Consider the following 23,148-nt stretch of genomic DNA (forward strand, 5'->3'; position numbering starts at 1 on the left):
TCCCATGCCGTGGGGCTCGGAGGGAGCCGGGGCTCCGCGTGGGGGTCCCACGCCGTGTCCCCGAAGGGTCCCACGCCGTGGGGCTCGGAGGGAGCCGGGGCTCCGCGTGGGGGTCCCACGCCGTGGGGCTCGGAGGGAGCCGGGGCTCCCCGCGGGGGTCCCACGCCGTGTCCCCGCGGCAGGGGCGGGACGCCCCGGTCCCACTCCGCCCGCGGGCGGTGCCGCCAGGTGCGCCCGCCCCGGCGCGGCCCCGGCGGGGCGGCCGCGGCTCCTGGCCCCACCCCGCCGCGCCGGGAGCTGCCGCCCCCCGGCTGAAGTCCGGAGCGGCCGCGCCGTGCCGAGCCGAGCCGCGCCGGGGGTGCCGTCACTCGGCGCTTCCAGCATGCTCCTAAGATGGCGGTAGCGGCGGCGGGCGGCGGCGGGGGCGGCCGGGCGCAGCGCAGCGGCTGGCTGGAAGTTTTGGTGCGGGAGCGCTGGCACAAAGTGCTGGCCAACTTGGGCGGCGAGGCGCTGGTGCTGAGCGGCGAGGAGCGCCCCGACGGCGCGGCGCACAACGGGCTGGGCGGCGATGGGACGGCGTGCCGCGGGGCCGAGGGCGGCGGGGGGCCGGCGGCGGCGCGCACCGCCTTCACCGACCCCCCCGAGCAGGTGCCCGAGGCCATCTCCAACAAGAAGCGGTGCGTGAAGGTGCTGAAGCAGGAGATGGGCGGACTGGGCATCAGCATCAAGGGGGGCAAGGAGAACAAGATGCCCATCCTCATCAGCAAGATCTTCAAGGGGCTGGCGGCCGACCAGACCCAGGCTCTCTACGTGGGCGATGCCATCCTGGCCGTGAACGGCACCGACCTGCGGGATGCCACTCACGACGAGGCGGTGCAGGCGCTCAAACGGGCCGGCAAGGAGGTGCTGCTGGAAGGTAGGGGAGCGGGGCGGTCCGGCCGTGCGCACCCGGGAGCGGGGGCCTGTGGGGCGGGGCGGCTCCGCTGCCCGAGAGGCGGCGGAGCCGAGCTGGGAGCGAGGGGATGACCCCGCGCATCTCCTGCTGCTCCTCCGAGCGTCTTTCAGCACGGAGAGTTCACGCCCTGTACGCGCTGGGACCCTCGACGGCGTGTGTCATGGACACAGCCCCTCGGCAAGGGACGAGCGGGATGCCGGGGAGCCGGGCTTGAACTTTCCGCTCTCGTATCCGCCGGTGCAGTCCCCACAGCCTCGTCCGTGCGCGGTCGGTGGAGGCTCCGCAGCCCCGTCTGGTCGCGGCGATGCACCCAATACACTCAATATCTGCTCCTGGGCTGAGGCTCCCGGTAGGAGCCTGACCGAGCCTCCTGCAGGGTGAGGGATCCTCTGGATCTGCCGTCAGGACGCTTTCACATCTTTTCAGTACAAGAAAGGTGGGGAGAGTTGGGTACTTTGAGAGGAGAGGTTAAACAAGTAAAGGAACCCCTCCTTCCTCCCCTGGCATTAAGGGAATGACATGGGTGACTTTGCCCCAGTCATCTCGAAACGCCCGACACCACCCTCTCTCCAGTTCCTCCTTCCACCACGTACTCCCGAATAGGGATGTGGGGTGGGGGCAAAGCGGTTTAAATGAAGCTGAAGGTGCCTCACGGACTCACTAGCCATCCCACCCCTGCAAAGGAGCGCCCTTTCCTTTCTCAAGGGTGGCTGAAACAGTTTTGTAAAAAGTAGCCTTAGAAATTGACCTCAGAGAAAAGAGCAGACGCTGGTGTGCGTGGAGGGGACGTGGAGGGAGGGTGTCCCCCCAGAACGGGACGGATGTTGGGGGAGAGCGAGTAGAAAAGCACAGGCGGTTTCCCTCAGACTACGAGTCCATGAGGAGAGAGGCGTGCACAAACGTTTAATCCCCGTCTTTTCACAAGGGCTAATTTACTTGCTCCACCTGAGAGAATGAACAGCTTCAGAACTGCCCTTGGCGTGTGTATGATAAAGTGATTACATATTTGCCCACGAGTTCATTTAACCGGAGGTCAATGGCATTTGAGGCATGCTGCATCGCTGCCTTCCCCTGTGCCATCGCTTTCCTGCCGGCACTCCCACCTCGCTGTACCTGTAGCCCTTTCCGTACCGCGCATTTCTTTCTGTGTTTTTTTGGTGGTTATTTTGAGGAGCAAAAGGAGATGCTACCGCTGGCTGGGAGGTGCAGCTGAGGATCAGCCATGAGCAGCCAACTATGGCATAAATTTGCAGAAAAAGTTTGAAAGGGAGAGAAGGTGACAAATGTATTCCATAGTAGTGTGTGCTGAGAAACTCTTTTGTTGTCCCTATGACAGTGAAAACTGGAGGAGTTATGCTCCATGAGGATTTAAGAAGCTGAGGACAATTGTGTCTCCTCTCCCTCTGTGCCCTGCAATACCTGCAGGACCGAAGTGCATCTTGTCTTCCCTTGCTGCAGCTGAATTGATTACAGCTATACCTCTGAAGTATTAATATGAACTTCTCTGAAGTGGGGCTGTTGCATCTAAATTTTGTCACTGATTTGCTTGTGCAGTGTAAGGTCTTTCTGGGGTGCCGTCAGGTAGTGGCTGGGCTTTTGCTGTGACCTAATGAGTAATGTATATGATGCTTGCAAATCTCCCTGCCTCTGTGTGGTGAGCCTTAAAAAACCCTGTTTTCTTCCAGGCTAGGAGTGAAGATGAAGCCGTTTCAGTGGGGACTCTGAGCACCCTCCTTCACTCCTTTTGACATCACAGCTGTCTTGCATTTCTTTGCTCCGTGCTGAGGTGCCTCAGTAGTTGTTTCTGCAATTGAATTTGTAATTTGCAAAACGAGAATATATTTCAGTAGTGATCTGTATATAGAGGTAAAATATTCTGATGCTGCACTCCGTATTTTGTCCTGGCTTTCTCTTGCTATTTCAGCAGAGTAACCAAACCAAACGTTGGCTCCAGCATTGCCTGGGAGGGCTTCTCCCTTCAGTGGGGACCCACTCCACATGAATGGCGTGTGAAAACAGGCAGCTTAGAACAATTCTCTGTGATTTTATTGCCCACTTTGAAGCTCATTCTTCAGCAGCAGAGTCTAAAATGGTATGTTTATTACTAAAGGAAGGAAAATGCAGAAGTTCTTTTTACTCTTTAAAGTATGGAAGGGTAACACTTGATTTTCCTTTCCTTACAGACAATAGGATTTTGCCATTTCCTGACTTCTTAGAGAGTTATATATGGCAAAAAGCAGGCTGTGATGGGGCAGGGCAACACCCTTGTGCAGGTCCTCTCTAGACTCTATCCAATTCACAGAGCAAAGTCAGCATGTGTTTCCAGGGTCAAAATGTAAGATCTACATTTTGGGGAGATTCTGAGATTTGTTTGTGTCTTCCAGCCCAGGAAAGTCAAATTTGCAAAGGCATGGCAAGGTGTAAAGCACAAGAAACACATTTAATGGTGCAGCAGGGCTCTGAGTATTGCCCAATGCATTGTGCATTCCTGGAAAGGGTCTTACCGTGGAGTATTTCCTAGAGCTGATGGCAGGGAGGATGTGTCTCAATACCCAATATCAGTGTGCTGGAGCCTGCTTGTTATATAGTGTCCTGCCTAAAACTGCTTGCTCAGTGGAATGAGGCATTTACCAGCTCAGCACTAAACTGTAGTCTCTCCTGCATTCCTGTGCAGGGAGCAAGGGAGTGGAAAATCCCTCCCCAGGCCTCTGCACCCTGCGTGGGAGGCAGGGCTGGCACCCGGGTGGGTGGCAGGAGGAGGAAGGTCTGTGAAGAGAAGGAAATGCTTCATTTTAACACTTGCCCCTTTTCCTGCATTGATTGCTTTCTCTTAGCTGGTGGAAAGAGAGATTTGCTGAAGGGTCAGGGGTGATGTAGCTGCAGCAGCTGTGCTGGTGTGAGGGGCACAGCTGTAAAGCCCAGTAGGAGAGGGCCCTACTCCAACAAATTTAATATCCAGGTTGGGTTGTTCTGTCTTCTCATTTTCCATCTCTGACACTTGTGTAATTCATCTACTAAGCTAAAGTTCCTACTTATAGGTGTGGTCTGTATAGTTGGCTGCGGTACCTTAAATCCAGTAGAATTTAATAAATGGAAAGGACATAATACAACAGGTAATACTGCCTTAAGCGGAGCTGTAAAGCAGAATGTTCAAGAGGAGAGGGAGGTGATGAGGAGGAAGGACTATGGACCCTTAGAAATCATTCTGTCTCCTCATCTGCAGGGATTGACCACTTCTGCCTGAAGGGTTTAATTTCCTGTGAGCTTTTCATCACAGCCTGAGTGTGGGGAGCAGAGCAGGCAGAGGGAGCAGGGGTGGGGGTAGCCTGACTTTGGGCATGTCAGCCCTGGGTGGCTTCCCAGGTGTTCAGAACAGCAGGATGGAGCTTCTCACCAGCATACAGGAGCAGAGAGGATTTCCCTACGTGAGAGACAAGGCAGCCTCCTTGGACTATACGTATTTGCAGGCATGGAAGGAAGTTAAAATTATCCTGACAGCTATTGTTTATACCTATGATTTCCTTGAGGTTCTGTTAAATTTGGGCTTCTTAAATAAGCACTTAGGAAAAACCAAGCAGCCCCTTTTGTGCTCTGTGAAGCAGATTACATTCAAGTGACTCTCAGGACACCAAAGGTGTTTGTTTTTAACAAAGCATCCTGGATAAGAGCAGTCCCTTGGCATGCTCTGTAACTAAGCTGGTTTGCTTTACTTGTATTCTCTATGTGTTCAGTGAAAAAAATGAAAACTTGAACTAGCCTATGCTAATGTCAAACAGGATCCCCCAGCAGGATGCTGTACTGGGATGTGAAGGAAAAAAAAACAACTGCATTAGTGAATTTTGCTGTCTTTCTGCAGGGCATTTTCCCCTAACTTGTTTCATGGTGTGGGTGAGCTAATAGCAATGGTGGTGGAAGGTATGTGCTGGGAAAAGGAGCATCTTCTTAGCATTATTAGAATTTTAGTGGTTTTGAATGATTCCCAGTTAACTCAGTTGCAATGTCCATCGAGAAGTGGTTTTGGCAGCCTCCCTGGGTTTGCATAAATTTCCCACAGAGAGGAATCCCCCTGCATAGTGAATTGCAGCATATGGATACTAGCCTGTTTCATCTTCTGTGGCATTCTTGGGACTAATACACAGCTTTGAAGCAAAGTAAGAATAAGCACGATACAGTTTGTACAGTAGTAATGTGTGCTATTTTCCAAACGATATTTCTGTAAGAACTGTAAGGATTCTCCTTTTCCTACCCTTTTTTCATTTTCTCTGGATGAAGCAGAGCAATTGTGTCTGTGTGAATTACATGTTGAAATAGTGTAAAATAGGTGTGGGCTTCTTGTTGACTGTAGTTTTTGATCTTATCTATGTTTTTGTGTTTCTCTCAGTAAAGTAGTGACAACAGGAGATTTTTGAGGGATAACAAAATAAAGTATTTATCCAAAAAGTATGTCTCCTGCAAATATAGAGGAAAATGAGGCACAGGACACTTAATAAGTGACATAACTAGTTACTACAGTCAGGTCAGGGCTGTAAGTCTTAGTGATTGCAAATTGTATGCGTAGTTATTCTTTATACTGGAAGCATATGTATGGACAAAACTATCTTTTTTTTTTTTTTTTTTTTTTTGGGGGGGGGATGTTTTTACCAGCAAATATGCAGTTAGGGAAATGCCTTATATTTAGAAGCTGTACATTTCATGACCCACGTAGCTGCTCTTGGCACACATTTGTTTGAAAGTGAAATTGAAAGGGAAAGGAGCAGGTAATATTATTCTAAGAGTTCCAGGTCTAAGCAGTCCCTGAGAATCTCAATTTTGATTGTTTCAGCTGCCTGCAGCTGATGGGGAAGCTTGAGTGGCAACACTTGATGTGTTTTTCATTGATTAGATTAGATTACAGGCTAATTTAGCAGTCCCGACAGCCTGTATCACCTTTCACAGATAAAAATCAGTACATCCTCTTTGCAGTAATTCTTGTGTAAGTCCTCTCTCCTGGTTACTCTAAAGAAAATAAGGCAGTTGTGGGCAACACATTTCTGGATTTATTTGGACCAAGTGGGTTGACCCTGTCAACCCACCCTGGGAATCATATACTAAGCCCTATAGAAGCAACTTATTACCATCTCCTTAAGGGTGCTTAGAAAATTAAATATGTTAAGAGACCTGGGATTCAATTGCGCATACAGATTAAACATGTTAATAAGTATCATTAGAAAAGAAAAGATGTTTTGAAATCCCAGTAGTAATTTTTTCCGTGAAAATTGAATTTAAATCTTGGTATAACTCTTTAGAGAATCTTTAAACCATGAGAGTAAAATTGAAAGCTGAAGGCTTCTGCTATGGTTAACAAAACAATGTTTGTGTCTTAATTTTGCTAGGGCAGGTGACTTTTCTCTGAAGGCCATTTCCACTCTCACAGGGCAACATTTTTACACAGGTGATGCCAGGGGCACTGGCCTCCTCCCACCCCTGCTGCCCACTGGGTTTGAGTCAGAGATGCTCACTGCATGTCTGTCCTGGGGGAGTATCCAGAATTCAAACCAGTTTGGATTTGGGACAGCCCAGCTGAGGTACTGATCCCAATAGATTGATGGTTTCAGGTGTAAACTAGGAATGAGTTTTAACTTTCTTTTATTCTCTTAATCTCACAATTTCTATAATACATGGTGTGGAACTTGCCCTGCTAGTGATGTTTCTGTAAATTTGGCTGTAAGTATAGCATCTGTTTGTGTTCATTCAGGGTTTATAAGTATTGGAGAGTTTGCTCTATTTGTAACCTGTGCCAGTAGTCAGTCTGCTTCCAGGCTTTAAAAACACATTTTTTCCATTCCATTTTTCTAATTTAGATTTCTGATCATAGGATTATTTTGTACTTTATTCTGCAAGATTATGTTGCCATGGCTACTTGTTAGAATTGGTACAGCTACTTCAGTAGAAGGGAAATTGGAGGAAACAGTAGTTCAAGAGAGCAAATAGCATAAGTGAACAAAATGTGACGAGAGCAAAGCTGTCCCAGTACAGCATGGAAGACTGGCTTTCCAAGTCCGAAACAGATCCTCAAGCACCTCAGAAAAATAGTTGGTGAAGAAGGGATGGTAGCAGTATTTCTAGAATGTGCAGAAAACCCTTTAGCTACTCATCATATAGAGTTTGTGAGTAGCCCAAAGAACGCAGCTTTGCTGGCCTTGACATGATGGATAGAGGTGGGCCAGGTTCTTTTAGCTCCTCCAAACCCCACATTGGTGTCACTACAGCAACTGTAGCTGGTGGGAAGTGGGCTTCACTTGGCTCAACTGTGTCACCTCTTCAAACCTTAAACTGTCGAGCAGAGAAAAATACTTCTGCCAGCACAAGGTGTGCCTGTGCTAAGGGTCCTTAGCAGAACATCTGTTCTTAGAGCAATCAGTATTGTTATGGCAGATTGGGAAAGAGTTAAGACTCGGAATAGTAGGAATAAATTGACTTGTTTTGGCAGAGGCACAAATTTTGTTGTAAAGATGAGAAGGAACATCAGGGGAGTGGCAGCATTTGGTACATGCCTTGAGGAGTGTCACTGCAGGCAAGGAGGCAGTTTGAAGATGTTCAAGGTGAGGCTGATTTGGGTTAGAGAAGTCTGTGAGAAACTACAAAGGATGTAGAAAGCATGGAGTGCTATTTGTCATTTGTGCTACGTGTTGGAAGGTGTATTGTGAGCCTTCTTCATGCTCTTATGTGTCAGCTGCTATTTTGCAGGACTAGGAAAGCTGCTCTCTGAGACCATAGCTCTGTGCTTTAAAAGAAGGTTAATAGCTCAGCCTTCTTTACCTGGGACTTCTGGGAAAGAGGATTAATTGAAATTATGACATCCACCATTTTGTAACATCTCATAGTCCAGCAACACTGAGTAATAAACAGGGACACAAAAGTTTGCTTGTGGGGAAAGTTGGGAAAAGGCAGAATTGGTTTGTTCATCATCCAATTAGCAATCAAAACATAATTTTTCCCAGAACAGAAGTTAATAAACTTGCTTAAAAAAGGTTTAATAAGCTGTGACTAGTTCATCAGATTGCTTCAACACTAGATATTGCTTTGCAGTTAGGGTTTGTTCCTTAACATAAATTCAATTAAGGGACATAATTTCCACATAACTCTTTGGCAGATACAGATTTCTGGCTGCTGCTTCTGTACACTTCTGTTACAGTCTGGCTTTAATTTTGTCCATCTAGAACTTGAACTACTGAACTGGTTACAGCTTTGTTGCACATATGCTAAGGGCACAACAAAGTAGGTTACTGCCAAAGAGGCACATCTGTACTGTACTGTTGGGTAAAATGGAGTCTTTAATTGTAAGGAAATGAGCCAGAAAAGTAGATGTGGAAAAACTGTCTCTGATTAGAAATTATTAACGTACAGCACATTCCTTCTAAAAATGATACACAGGTTTTTGCTGAACTGTTGGAAGTTTTGCTTGTTGGCACAGCTCTAGAAGTCAGCAGAATTAAAGCTGTGGCTATTTATTCTTCTCTGCTCTGGGATATTTCCTTCTGAAGATGACATGTATTTGAGCAGTGAGGCAGCTTCAAGGCAGCATGCCAGTGAGTAATGTGTGTGTGTGTGCATCTACATGAACAGCTTCTGTTCACTTTAAAGGCTGAAAATTGGTAAATTCCTGGTATGGTGCAAGTACCTGAGAAACAGATTTTTTTTTTCAAGTATCAGAAAGCTAGAAATATGTCATAACATAAAGATAAAATGTAAAAAGCTGGTATGAGAATATAAATTAAATTATTTTCTGGCAAAAGAGACACAGCTTATGTGATTTGCATCAAGAGCATGACCTCTTGGGAATATTTATCAGCCTCATGTGCCCTTTCAGGGAAATGGGACCATTAGTTAAACTTTATGATCCATTTGCCATAGGTATGTACAGCTGGTGCAGTACCTATTTTGGCTTTTAACATTATCAAGAAGTTATGAGAGAGCATCGAAAAGCTACACCATGGAAATTACAGATCTCCACTTTAGTCTGAATTATTTAAAAAGTAGCTATTTTCAGGGTGCTTTACTATACTGATGTGTTTAAACTGCCATTGGTTCTGATTCTGCAAGGGGAGCAAGAGACAGCTGTGAAGATGCTGGAGAGGTTTAGTTATCCAGCATGTATCCTATGAGGCTGCTTTAAGCTAATAGTTTTAACTCGGTGAAAGTTTAATCTGTTTATCCTGGGCTTTGGGCTTTAGTCCCCGTTAAACAGCCTGGAAAGACAAAACTAGCAGAGGGACTAGCAGGATTGTTGTGGCAGATGTGATTTCCCTTATAGTAGGCAGATTCCCTTTGGTCTTACTCTTCCCAGGTAGAAGCCAGAAGGATCCTTCTCTTGCTGGTGTAAAGCCAAAGGAGGTATTTAAGTATTGGATGTTCAGGAGTGTTTTCCAGGGATAAGATGAGCAGAGTTTGCCTTCAGTACTTGTGGTTTGATTTCTTTGTGGCTTTCTTTTTTTGATTTATTTTTTCTGATTTGGGTTTTTGTATTTTTGTTTTATTTGGTTGGGACTTTTTTGTGGAGGATGCTGTGAACAGAAAAAAGGTTTCCAAATTACAGTTGTTTTCCAAAGAACATATTCTTGATAACTACTTGCTACTTGTCCCTTTCAACCTACTTGTCCTGTCTCATTCAGTGATAGCCTTTCCTGGTGCCTAGTCTCCTCCACCAGTGATAGGTGGCTGGGATGAAGAAGTGTCTGCAGAGACCCAGCAGGATTCTTACCACATAAATATATACTTGGGCAGAGAGACACAGACCATAAGATGTGTTTACATCACACATACTTCTGTAATGAGCAGTCCCATCAACAGGTATTCCTTGTTTGGAGCTTGACCTTCACACACGTGGCAGCTTTAGGCTGCTGGGGCTTTGCCAGGTCTGGAGAAGCTGAGCTGATGCCTGTTACCCATTGGGTCTCTCTGCTTTTAGGATGTCGTGGTGGGCTGCTCTAGCTCAACACTGCAGAGGTTGTGGAGTGTCCCTCACTGGAGATATTCAGGAACAGTCAGGATGTAACCCTGTGCAATGTGCTCTAGGGACACCCTGCTTGAGGAAGGTTGGACCAGATACCCCACCTGTGGTCCCTTCCAGTCTTAACTATTCTGTGATTCTTACTCTGTATCTCAACTCTGGGAAGACTTTTCCAGAGCTAAGGATGTGGCTGTTTGTGAGCTCTGTCATATTAGAGTCAGGAAGATGTGCTTATGCAAGAGAAGGGAAGCAAGCTTCAAGCTGAGATGACTTAGATGATGACAACAGAGGCTCTTAATTAAGAGCTCCAGGTGTTATTACTGTGTTTTGCCCACATTAAACTTTTCTAGATTTTATAAGTTTAGGTAAATCAAACTTCTGGTCAAACAGTTAACATAGCCCAGATTTTTGAAGTTCTGAGCACAATGGTGAGAAGTGACACAAACAATGCTGTAACCTAATGAAAGACCGAAAGGTGCTGCAGATGTCTTGGCTAATAAGCGTGAAGCACTTGCTTGAAGCACTGTTGCTTTCATGGCTTTTGTTACCCTTTTCTTTGCAGGAATACTGGTTGGATTGCATGCTGATGCTCTTGGGATGTTTGTAAAACAGAGTTCTCATCTAGCTCTGGGGGCAAAATCTCTATTCCTGCCTTGAAAGATGTAAAAAACCTCATGGTAACTTCAGTCTTCTTTATGTTTATGAAATGCTGGACAAGTGTCAGGCCAAAAACAGACATAAAAGCAAATAATATTTCAATATGGGAAGAATGCAAATGAAAGCAACTAGTTTTAAGAAGCTTCCTGTTCAGTGAATGGCTCTGTGTATAAATACGTCAGACCTAGGTGATGTGTGAGAGTAGGTCATAAAGACAGCATTGAAGTAACAAACCAGTGGAATTTCCACTTAACATTAAAATCATCCCTGAAAGTCTCTATTAAGGAGAGTCATAAATTGAAGTTCTAAGAGATGGCATATAAAATATCCCTGAAACTAAAAATGATCATCAGTTTTATGTTTCCCTTTCACTTTATTATATCTATTTTAATAAACATGTGGGATAGATTATCAAAAGAGCAGCAGTTTTTTTATAAAGTCTTGAGGAAATAAATTGTGAGTATGAGCATATTATAAATTACACCCATTAAAAAGAAGCTGAAATTGATTCTGGGCTTTGCCTGTGTTTGGACTGCAGTGCTAGAATCATTTTGTGTTGATCTTGTTTTATATATGTATTGAACCTTTCTGCTAGGCATACCATGAAATGTTAGTATTTAATGCTTGAGTTTTCATTCAAATACTGCCAGAGCTTTTTGTCTACATGCATAAATAATATTAAAACCTTAGAGAGTTTTCAGAGTTCTCTCTCTTTACAAAAGACTGGGAAAAAATAGCTTTTGGTTTTTGAGGGAGGAAAGGAAGGGCTAACTTGAAAACATGCGGATTTCTGTGGGAATTTTTATGTTTCAATTTTAGATAGCAGTTTATATCTAAAAATTAATCAATTTTCTTTGAAAAGACTGATTTGAACTTGCATTTAAAACCTTTTATAAGTAGAATTTTCTGTGTAGAAGAGCAGGGAATTACCCAATGTACCATCTCCTCATAGAAAATCTCTGCAGTCACATTACATTTATTACAGGAAATTCTCATAGCCAAAAAGTTTTGACCAACTCAATGTAGTACTTTGTTTCCTTTTTGTTAAAATACAGTTAGTTTCAATAAGTGAAAGTATTTATTCAGTTCTTGGAAAATTTAGATATGCTGTTCTCCTTAATCACTTTGTTTTGTTACTTTTCTATCAATATGCACACTGTTTGAAGTGGATAAGGATGTATATTTGGTATGAGCCAAGACAAATATACTTCCAGTAGAGAAGTCACAAGTGATACATTATATGAATTCCCGTAAGACATTTACATTTGATCTTTTCAGTTAGTCATACTTTTGGGGGAATGCTTCCTTGTTTCTCTGAAACTCACAGTGGAAACCTTGAATACAGGAAGAGACTTCTCAGGTCTCTAAAACTCACATAAAATAGCTCTTTTAGGTGTAATTTTAATATCTTCTCAATGCAGCTGTAAATAAAGTTGGTCCCACTACCTTTTTAGCTTTTGCTGTATTAAAGACTTCATGTAGAACTCTGTATGTGAAGAAATCAAGTTCATGAAACCATAAAGGCTGGGAAATTATTTCTGTGGGGGAATATGCAATATATAATTTAGTTTCTTTTTTTTTTTTTTTTTCTTTTTGCTTTCTTTCTGTTCACTATTGCATTGGCTGGTGTTGGTTTAGGAATGCCTTGAAGTGTAGCTGTTAAACTCCAGAGCTGACCTGGCCCTGGTGTGGGTGCAGCTATAAATGTCTGTCAGCAGAATTACATTGGCAGGGCATGCAGGTGGGCACACACAGCTTGCATGTATGTTGTACATGCATTTGCTCATATCCAAGACAGAATTTGTTTGATCTCAGGGCAACGTAGATTAAGTTAATTGTTCTTTGAAAACAAAAATAAATAGAGTCTTGATTACACCTGCACTGAAGTAGTCTTGGGGTTGATTCATTTGCTGAAATGCTTTACAGGAGGCTGCACCTGCAATTGGGGTTTTTCCTCAAGGTCTGTGTTCCCCACCCAGACCATAATGTCCCTGTCCAGTTGTCTGTGGCCAAGCCTCTGGTGGTGAGACAGTGATGGCCAGGCTGGTGGGGCCAACCTGCCCTCTGCTAGAGAGTGCCAGGAAGGGGAATCAACATGGAGCAGGAGGTGGGAGAGTAAAAGCCACCTTGTCTTGAAGCTGGCATGAATTTTCCCATTAATTTCCATGGAATTATGATATTTTTTAGCAAGCAATAATGACATAAATCACTGATGGGGAAAAAAGGATGCTGATACAGCTTTATCTTTCCCCAACACCTACTGTATTAATTCCCCTTTAAAATAGTGTGGACAGCTCTTTGGTCCTGACTGTGACTCCCCTGGCTGGCTTTCTGCTCTGAGCTGTCCATGGAGTCTCTGTTACCCTGGTGCTTTACTGTGCCCAGCAAACCTGGCTCCAGACTGCCTCCCTACCCTGCCAGGTCCCTCCTCCCTTTCCGCTCCTTCAAACACTGATGGGAAAAATCTTTGTAAAATGCATATGACAGCAGTTCAGTCTCCAACTTCAATCATTTTTTGCACATAATAATTGATTAAACAGTTGTTGTTTCTTTATTTACAGTTCTGTGCTGATCACCAAGGTTGAGTAGCTCTGCATAGTCGCATATGTGCTTAAGTTGTGGGTACTTGCATCAAATTAGAAAGTATCAAAATGTTTCTTCTACAAACCTCCCTGCTTTCCCTTAAATTCCAGGGTGACATATACTGTATCAACAGCTTTTCAAAGGATATTTCAGGTCTTCTTTCTTGTTCAGAGCTGAGCCCTGACCTCTTCAAGAGCAGAAACACACTAAAAATAATATTTTGGTGGAGCAGAAAGCGGTCACTGTTTGTGGAGACAACAAAACTATAGTTTCAGGTGGAGTCTGGTTTATGCAGTAGTTTAGTATTTTTTTTTTTTCCAAAAAGCTGCACCCAGCAGAGATTTGACCCCTTTCTATTTGAACACTTACGAACTTACTGTTTGTAAGTGCCCTCATGCCATCTCTATAGAACTGTCCATGCCTAGATGATTTTCCAGGAGAAATATGAGTTTGTAATTGCCTTGGTGCCATTGCAGTATATAGTGCCAGACCGTGGCGGTCATCAGAGGTGTTCTGGGTTTGCAGAGTACACCAAGCCCAAATTCTCTGCGTGGCTTGCCCCTAACCCAACAACACAATGCCTCTCTCCCCACTGGGTTTTCTGGGTATCACTTGCCTTCTTTTTGACTTCTGACTGCATCATTTAGGATGCAAGGCAACACCAGAAAAAAATTTATATTTATCGGCCTGATTATGCAGGAAAACCTGCCGTTGCAGCTGAACAAGTAATTGCATAATCAAACCCTTGACTTGCTGACTTTTTCCAGGCTGCTGCGTTGTGTGTCTGAACGCTGGCAGAGCCCTGCTGGGATGGGCAGTGCTTCCAGGAAGGCTCCATCAGCTGCTGATGGCTACCTGGCTAACAGCCAGACCTGATGGTTTTCCTTGTCTCTAAAGAGCTGCAAATTTGTGACCACAGTTGAAGAGTGATTGAAGAGTGACAGAATTGGTATCATCACAAGAAAGTTGAAGCTGCAAGTCTGTATTTGTGCCTGAAGTCTCAGGGGAATTTGGGTTAGCTCAGAAGCCCTGAGGTCTCCAGGCCTGGAATAAAACATGATTACCTTGTGGGTTTTTTTTCTTTTAAATATAGGCAACATTGGAAAACATGGAGATTTGAAGCTAAGCTGTAATGTTAGAACTGTTATCATAGCTTTGGAGGGTGCTACAAAGAAACCTTAGAGTATTACATGAAGAATACCCAGTTAAAACATAGTAACTGATTCTGGAAAGTCAAGTGAGACACAGGTCTGCAATAATAATGCCATGTATTTTGAATGTTATTTCCTTTATAAATGAATAACAAAAATTAAATCTGATTCAATGGCACTCCAGCTGCAATGCCCCTGGCATTGACTCCTCTGGGGATCAGTTCTGGTGGGAGGACCACAGTGGTACAGTTTGAGCCCTCTGAAAAGCCCTGCTGAAGGACATCTGTGTGTGAGCCACAGTGGTCAAGGAGGCTGGAGAAAAGAGGGCCTATCAGGCTGCTTGCTCTGGGGATGGGAGTGGTTTACAGAGTCAAAGAATTGTTCAGGTTAGAAAATTGATTGAGTCCAACTGTTAGCCCAGTGATGCCAAATTCACCACTAAATCATCCCAACATTTCACATCCACACATCTTTGAATATATTCAGGGATGGTGACCCCACCACTTACCTGGGCAGCCTGTTCCAGTGCTTGATAACCCCCTTTCTGTGAAGAAAATTTCTGTACTATCCAATCTAAACTTTTCCTGGCACAACCTCAAGCCATCTCTTCTTGTCCTATTACTTGGGATAAGAGATTGGCCCCCATCTTGCTACAAACTCCTTTTAAGGAGTTGTAGAGAGAAATAAGATTTCCCTTGAACTTCCTTTACTCCAGGCTAAGTCCCCCCTGCTCCCTCAGTCACTCATCATAAGATTCCTGCTCCAGACCCTTTCCCAGCTCCTTTGCCTTTCTTTGGACATGCTTCTGTCCCAGAACCACCTTCCACCATGGCCCTGTTTAGTATAGTAGGTGGGCTTATTATAGTAGGTAGTGAGGGGGATGGAGCCTGGGGGGCACTGTCAGCCCCCCTCAGACCAGCTTTCCTTCCAGCTGCCTTGTGCTGTGGCTGGATCCATGGTTTCTATGCACAGGTACTTCCTGAAAGTAAGGGGGGCCCTACAAATAAAAATACTCCACTCTGTAGGCTGAAGCAGGGTGGGCAGGCAGCAAGGCCAGGCAGAATGCCCCGACCTGCTCTGCAGTGTGTGTGTAGGCTGAGGTTTAGTGTGTATGGATTCCTCTGTCCACATCCTCATTCTGTAATTACATAGATGAGGGTGACCTTTGCATATATAATGTCTTTCATGCTGATTTCATTAAGGCTTAGTTTGGGTAAAGCTATGCAAGAAGAGCCATGACTTTGTTTTCTTTCTCCTGTGGGCACGTGAGTGTCGATTGTACTATACAAAGCTGCTTGCTGTTGAGCCTGTCCCCCTTCAAGGTGAGGAGAAAAAGTGCTCGTGTTTTTATTATCATTCCTTCCTAAGCTGCACCAAAACAAACAAATGGTGGTGATTGCCAAGGAGAGAAGCAGCATTTACAGATCATGGCTTTTTCTGCTAGGAAACACATAGCAGTGTTTAACTTCTTTTTAAAAAGCGGCAATGTTGAATATACAAATTAAAATCCAATTTACACAGTTGAGATTTCCGTGAGCACTTCACACAAGTATTCTCGAAGTTCAGTGCTTGAAATGATGACATTTGCTAGGAACAGTCTTTGGGGAAATGGGACAAGCCTTGTGTTTGTACCCTTCCCCCTTTGACGCCAGCCTGTGTCAGCCAGAGCTGCAGCCAGCTCTGAACAGATCAGCCTTTGTGTCCCCAGCACAAGCATCCCTCTTCTTTCTGAGGGAACGGGCAAAATGGGTTCTGACCAGCACAACCAGCTGTCTGCGGCTTGTTGGACAGCAGAAGAGAGACAAGTGGCTCCTCTGTGTCCCTGTGAAAATGCTGCTAACAGAGGGAACTGTCGAGCAGGCAGTGAAACAGCTTAAGTCTTTAGAAGCCAAAGTTTAATATCGGCTCTGAGGTACTTCAGCTGTGTCACAAGACTCCCCAGCTTGCTCTGCACAAGTTTTCTGCTCTGGTTGGAGGCTTGGAGTTGCCTCACTGCCCTAGTGCTCTGAGTGGTGAAGAGGTGCATTAGTGCCCAGCAAAGCCACTGCTGGTTGTTTCTTTCCTTGGCAACTTACATCTACAAGTGTTTAGTGGGAATGCCTCTTGTGGGAGCAATTTAAAACTTACAAGAGCCTACCATTGTTACTTCAGAAGATGTGCGCTTGTGAAATTTTGGAGGAGATCTGGAATTATGTAAAAAGTCTAATTCTGCTCTTTTCATTTATATGATGCCTTACACTGATACTATTCAAGTGCTTGGTATTTTTACTTTTTTTAAGTAAACTCAGACTTGAGTTACTTCCCCTGGCCCAAGACTTATTCACCATTCTTCCTGAGTTTGGTGTAACTTGCAGCACATTTTGCCATCAGCAGCAGAGAGGTGGGATGTCTGGGATTGTAGTTCCAGCTTTGCCACTGTCATTTGCGTGGCTCCTTTGACTTTATCTCAATAATGCATCAGAGGAAGTGTAGGAAGAGGAAGGTGCTTAATAGCCATGGCTATCCAGAGCACTGCTCAAATGCTGCACAGGTTGGGATCCCTGCTGGCTGTCCTTGCCACTCAATCTGGCACTTTGTAAGCTGCTGAGGTTGGTGAGGCTGAACCTCTGTAGCCAAGTGTGGAGTGCTCCCATCACCAGGGCAAATGCTTTTCACACCCTACCTGTCATGCAGGGAGCGTGGTCTGATTTCTGTGCACACTAGTTGTGCTCCAGTTCCTTCTAATACAGTTAATGATGTGAAGCCAAGCCTGGGTGTGGGCAGCCATGAAGCTGGATCCTACAGAAAATGTGTACATCACCTCCAAATGCCTGTCTCTTTATTTACAGCAGTGGTGATGGACTATGAGGGGTGGGCCCAAGCATTTGGCTCCCAGGGTAGGCAGTATTATTAATGTCCAGTAACACTAATTAAAGACTGAGTGCTGAAAAAGCTTTGTGCTGGAGCCAAAGCCCATTCTTTGTTCCTCTAGCTCCCTTGTGCTGATCCTTCTGTGCTTCTCTGTGGTGCTGGGCTGGGCTTCAGCAAATAAAGCCAAGTGAAACCTGTCTTTTTAGGCCTGGTGTGGCATGTTTGCTTTTGGGGCATGGTTTATCTTGTTCATGCTGTAGAGGTAACAACAGATCTTGGTGTCTTGGTGTGTGGGGTCTTGCTATGGTCTTCCCTCTGGGGCAGAGGATCACTGAGCCAGCAGTGTGAAGCTGCAGAGTGGCTGGGATGCTGTCCTCATGCACTGATGTTTTTATGTCCTGTGGGGCAGGAGGGAAAATGCCCCACCAATACTGTCCCTGTACCACAGCTGGCCAAGAAGTCTGTCTGGTGGAAAGCCTCTGTCCTTTTTGGGCAGCCAGACTGCAGCCCAGGCTTCTGGTAGACTTTAATTTGAAGGGTAATGTCTGGAATACAGCATTTGTTAAGTAGTTGCTTTAGGCTTTTGGTTGAAAGGATAAATCATTCTCCGTTTTTCCTCTTTTTTATTATCCCCTTTATTTATAAAGTATTTTATAAATAAGTTGTTTGTATCTTTGGGTGTTGCCTTTACACTGTCATTTTTTTACTCATTGTGTAGTGACCTTTGTGACCCCCAAAGTCTTAATTTCTAATTTTGAGTATTAGAGGTAATAGGCAGAGAAAGATGCTTGTGATTTTGGTTTTGTTTTCCCCCTTCTCAGGTGTGTTCAGACCTTTAGAAAGGATTCTTCTTACTGTAGACATTTAGGCTATGCTGGGCATCTCTTCTCTCAGGATCAGCAGCAGAGAGAAACAGACTGAGTGATTTTTGGGAGGTGCCACTCCCCTTCCTCACTTACTATGGGGATACTAGCTTGGCATCCAGTTAGACATCTTAGGTAATTAAAGCTATGTGGCATATATTCCCTCCCTTATACTGTTTTTCAAGTTTTTCCTTTACACCCAAGGACAATTCTGTATGTCTCCATTCTCATTCAGTTTCATGGTTCTCCAGAACTGGAATTTTGTGTCAGGCAGGATATAGTCCAAAGAGCAGAAAGTGCTATATATCTTTGTTACAATAATAATACAAAACCCATGTATACTGTTTGAGAATATTAGCATGTAATAGTGTTGTGTGTTGGCCTTGGCAAGAGACTTCCATGAGCAAAGCCCATCCCTGTGCTGCACTGCATCTCTTTGAGATTGCTGTGAATTGTGTGATTATTTAAATTTACACGGGTTAAATGTGTGCTCCAGAAAAGATGTCATCTCAAATGCTCCCTTTGTCCATGATGGAGCTTACAGAGGAGACTGGAAAGCAGTTGTGTCTGCAGAAAGGAGTCGTGGACTGCAGCACAAGGCAGAAATGCTGAGGCTGGAGGAAGAATCCAGCGAGATGGTTTTGTCACTGAAACCAATGCGTTGTGAAACTGCAGCTGAGCTGATCAGAATTTCCTGCCATCCTCCTGGCCTTGGCAGCTCATTCCTGCTCCTTCACCTGAGCTCTGCCAGCTGCTTCCCTGTGGCCATGCTGTGTTCCAGGTCCTCAGGTCGGCTCTCTGGGTGGCAGCAAGGCCATGAGAAGCTCAAGTCATTGGAGGTCCCTTTTGTGAGACAGCTCATATTTAAGATCCATGAAAAGCCATTGTGAAACTGAACCCATCATGCTGAGGCTTGTCTTGTTACTGACAACATGCAGTGGATGAAATCTGGCCCTGCTGAAACCAACTTCAAACACTCATTGATGGAGTAGGGCCAGAATCTCTCTTAGTGTTGCAAGTTGTGCCACAATTGAGAAAAAAAGACACCTTTTCTCCTTTTTTTTTTTTTTTAAGCACTAGACTTATGAGTGATAATCTTGAATTTTCAGTGTTAATTCTGTCACCTGCAAGTTAAAGTGTGCTTCTCACCTGCTTTGTATTCTGCATATCCCAGCTTTTATATAACCTTGAGGTGTTGTTTAAAGGATGGATATAAATCTTTTATACAGAATGTCTCCTGGATTGTGTGGGGGAGTGGGAAATTCTGCAAAAGGTAAAAGTACCTATGCTGTGGACAAAGGCTGGGTATCAACTTGGCAGAAAGAGCAATGGCGTTACAGCTGAAGTGAGGAGCAAGATCTAGAAAATGAGATACTCCCCAAGATTTTCAATGGGCAAGAAGAGATAGAACTGAGCCTTGTGCCAAGGAGCAACGTACAGATTCAACTGAGCCTCTGGAGCTGGGCATGTTTGTCTTGGTTTGCATCAACACAGGGAGCGAGACTGAAGTGCAGCAGCTTTGCTTGTATACACCTTGCTTAGAGAAAAAATACATCTTATTCATGAGTGGGTTTCTGTGCCAGCAGTGCCCTAGTTCCATCTTTTCGCTAGCCATACGCAGACATGTCTGAAAAACTTCGAATTCACTGTGTTCCTGGGCATGCTAAATTTGGTCCACATTTTGCAGCTGGCCACACTTTAAGTGTGGGAATCCTGTGATTTTTTTTTTTAGTGTTTTCATGGATCTCAGTTCTGGATGACTTGTCCTGTGCTATACCCAGCCAAGCTGAATTTACTGTGCCTGGAGGCCATTTAAATACATTGACTTTTCTACCCATTTCAGAGCTGCTTGTTTTTTGAGGTCTACAGCCTTTCCAAATGCTCTAGTTTATGTAAGATTTTTTTTACAATACTATTTCCTTCTGTATTCTGTCCCTGTTGTATTAGTAACAAATTTGATTTTTAAAACTTGTTGCTTGTCACTTCTGTTGTTTCTGCCTTCTTGTTTCTGAGTTTTGGTAACTACAGCCTGAATGTTCTGGTTCTTTGCACCTTCACCAGTAGTTTATTCCACTGCATGCTCTTCATACTAAATGAATCTGGCAACACTATCCAGAATACCAGGTTTGAATATTTAAAGACTTTCTTTCTTGAAAAAATATTTTTTAAAAACAAATAAAATAAATCAGGAAACACCACCAGATTTGTAAGAAGCTTATCTTTAGTAGCTAAATTAGAAAATTGTGAAGGTTTCAAAGATCTGCAAGAAAACCCCCACAAAACATAAAAAACGCCAAAACAAAACAACAACAACAAAAGCAACAAACCAAACAAAAAAAAAAAAAAAAAAAAAAAAACAGAAAAAAAATGGGATTAGTAGGTTTGGAAAGCTCTGAAATGATCTTGAGAACTTGACTCACTTCTTGCAAAAGGTGGTGACCCTTAGTCAGCAAGACTGACTGCCTCATGCCTGCAGGATAGCTTTGCATTTCCTATTCAGACAACAACTTATTTATTTCTTATTTCTTTCTGTTACAACTTATTTCTTAGCACAAGGCTTCTTTCCAGGTCCTTGGCATGGCCCTTCCAGAAGATTGAGTGCTGCAATCTGGAAATACAATTTTGCATGATCCAACAACTTTAGTGTATTGATCTGGTGGGAGTTAATACATGTGTGAGAACTTGGGGTGTTGGTTGCATTGCACTTAAAACTTCTCAAATGGTTGTCACTGGAGCACTGATCTCCTTCCACCCCCAGCTGTGTTTTCCTTACTCTTCTTTGCATGGTTCAGGCTTTTATCTGAGTTTCTAAGGGCCTGGCTCAGAGACTTAAACCAGCAATAGTCTGGGGCTGCAGACCTGAACTGTCCCTTGTGTGGTGCTTTTGCAATCAGGCAGGGAGTTGGTTCACACAGCTGAACATGAGGAGTGTTTGTGTTATTTCATCAACAGGGTGAAATTATTCCCTACCTGAATATCTTTCCTGTTTCCCTCACTGTCTTTGGTTTTGCTATAGTTTTTCACCCAGGGTATTGTCTTCAGCCCAGCAGAGAGAGTGGCAAACTGCAGTTTGTGGATAGGACCAAGAATTTGGCATGGCACTTCTTGAACCTGCTGGAGAAATCACTATTGCATGCTGACTGGTTTCAGTTTTCAGGAGAGCATGCTTTTTGAGCAGTTGCTAAATGCAGTGCTTTTGGAGGCAGCAGCCTTCTTTACATCCTTATACATTGTTCTTATTTGATGGGTTTTTTATTTGCCCTTAACTGATGTGTTTTAGCCTAATATCAGTGTATCTGAAAGTTTCAAATTCTGTGACAGTATGTGAAAAGAACCATTGTGTCTGAAACAGTGATTATCTCCTTTTATGGAGGGGTTTTTGAATTAATCAACATGACTAAAAAACACTAGAATGCAGAGGCCATGGAAACCCCTTGCTGTAAATAGGCCAGATGACATTTCTCCAAACTCACAGTTTGGGCATACAGACTGCAATACTTCACCTGTCCCTCTTCACACTGTTTTATATTGGGTTTTGAGAAATATGCACAAAAGCTTACCCCTTGGAAAAGGACTGAACTACATCAGCCTTATACTGAGGTTTGTGTCAGACAGTGAAGGCCAGAGATCAACATGCCTACATGAGTTCCTGGGTTCAGATTACCTTTCAGATGTCCATAAACAGTTTTAGGTCTAGTGCCCACAAGTACACAGTGGAGGCAGACAGAAAACCTTCAGGGACTTTTGGCTGTAGGGTAGATGAGTAAGTGGCACTGTGTCAGTTTATCTTAACAATTGATATGGTACAATCACCTAGTTTTCCCCTCATTTCCTTGTCTTCTCCTCCTCTCCTGGGTCACTGCTGTGAGCTGCCAGTGTCCCTTTTGTTCAGAGCTGCTGTGGGGTGGTGGCAGTGACACATGGCACAGGGTGAAGGTAGAGGACCAGACTATATAGCTCTGCTTGATGCACCCACAATGTTTTTCTTTCCTTTTCTGTTCTTCTGTATATGAACATCAAATCTTACACACTACATCTCTGCATGTATTCCTGTAGTTGTTCTTGCTCTTTCAAACTCTTTTACATGGCTCTGCAAGTTATTTTTTCTAGACCTCACAAGGTCTCTCTTTCTCATCTCTCCTTCTCCCTTTACCTTTTTCTTTCTTTTATTTTTCCCTTTATGCTACCACCAAGGTGTCTAAGCAGCAATTTTCAATAAAAATATTTGTATCTTTGCTTTCCTGAAGTTGCAACCTTCCTGTGGCTTGGATTGATGGAGGTCTCTGCCCTTTCCTGGAGGGGGTAAACACATGTCCCAGCTTTAGTGGAGGCAAACCCAGGCCTAGCTGCACATTTCTCACCTCCGTGGAGAGAATAAAGCTATTGAAAGTTCAGTGGTTCAGAGCCTGTCAGTTTTGCACAGGACAGAGGAGGTAGGAGGATTTGGTATCATTCTTGCAAAAACACAGGCAGCAGCAGGTGCAAGATGTGAGGTTGGCCCAAATTTTTTTACTTCATATTGAAATTAAGCATTCTGAATCTGGAAAGGAGCTAAAACATTAGTCTGCCTTAGGTTATTTTGGCTATAGTGTGAGCCCTCTTTATGCCAGTAGTGGTCCTTGAGGAGCAGGATGGACATCAGGTAGTATGGTTTCATGTGCTGTAGCCATTTGAACATTTTAAATTTGGGGTGAACAAACTTAGCTAATAAATGCTAAGAAATACTAATAAATGTTCTCAATATTGAAGTCTTTGTAAGTACTGATGTTTACTTCTGCTGATAAGGCTACAAATCTCTTGAAATGGAGGTGCCAAGTAGAGAGCTGGTAAATGCATCCTTCATATAAAGAAGTATTTCTGTGAAAGTAAAAAGCACATCTAGAAATCCAATAAAAATTAGAGATGAAAAGTCATCTGTCATCTAATCCCAAGGACCTGCCACAGCAGCAGCCCTCACTTCACTTCAGGATTCCTGATGAGGTACCTGGAAAATCCCATTCTTAATTTCCATGACAGAAGACTACTGAGTTTCACATATATTTCAAATTCACACATAAGAATAGATAAATGGAGATTTTTGCCATCTATTAAAGTTTCAAA

General features: G+C 44.1%; 1 protein-coding gene across 1 annotated transcript in view; it reads left to right on the plus strand.

Moving 5' to 3' along the window:
- Nucleotides 1-311: 311 nt before the first annotated feature.
- SNTB1 (syntrophin beta 1) overlaps nt 312-23,148 on the plus strand; it is a 111,308-nt gene continuing 88,471 nt past the window's right edge. Inside the window, exon 1 of the mRNA XM_021546490.2 lies at nt 312-916. Coding sequence (XP_021402165.1) covers nt 394-916 — 523 coding nt within the window. The 5' untranslated portion in view covers nt 312-393. The remainder of the gene's footprint in view (nt 917-23,148) is intronic.

The sequence above is a fragment of the Lonchura striata genome, chromosome 1 (assembly GCF_046129695.1).
Source record: "Lonchura striata isolate bLonStr1 chromosome 1, bLonStr1.mat, whole genome shotgun sequence".
Taxonomy (NCBI): Eukaryota; Metazoa; Chordata; class Aves; order Passeriformes; family Estrildidae; genus Lonchura; species Lonchura striata.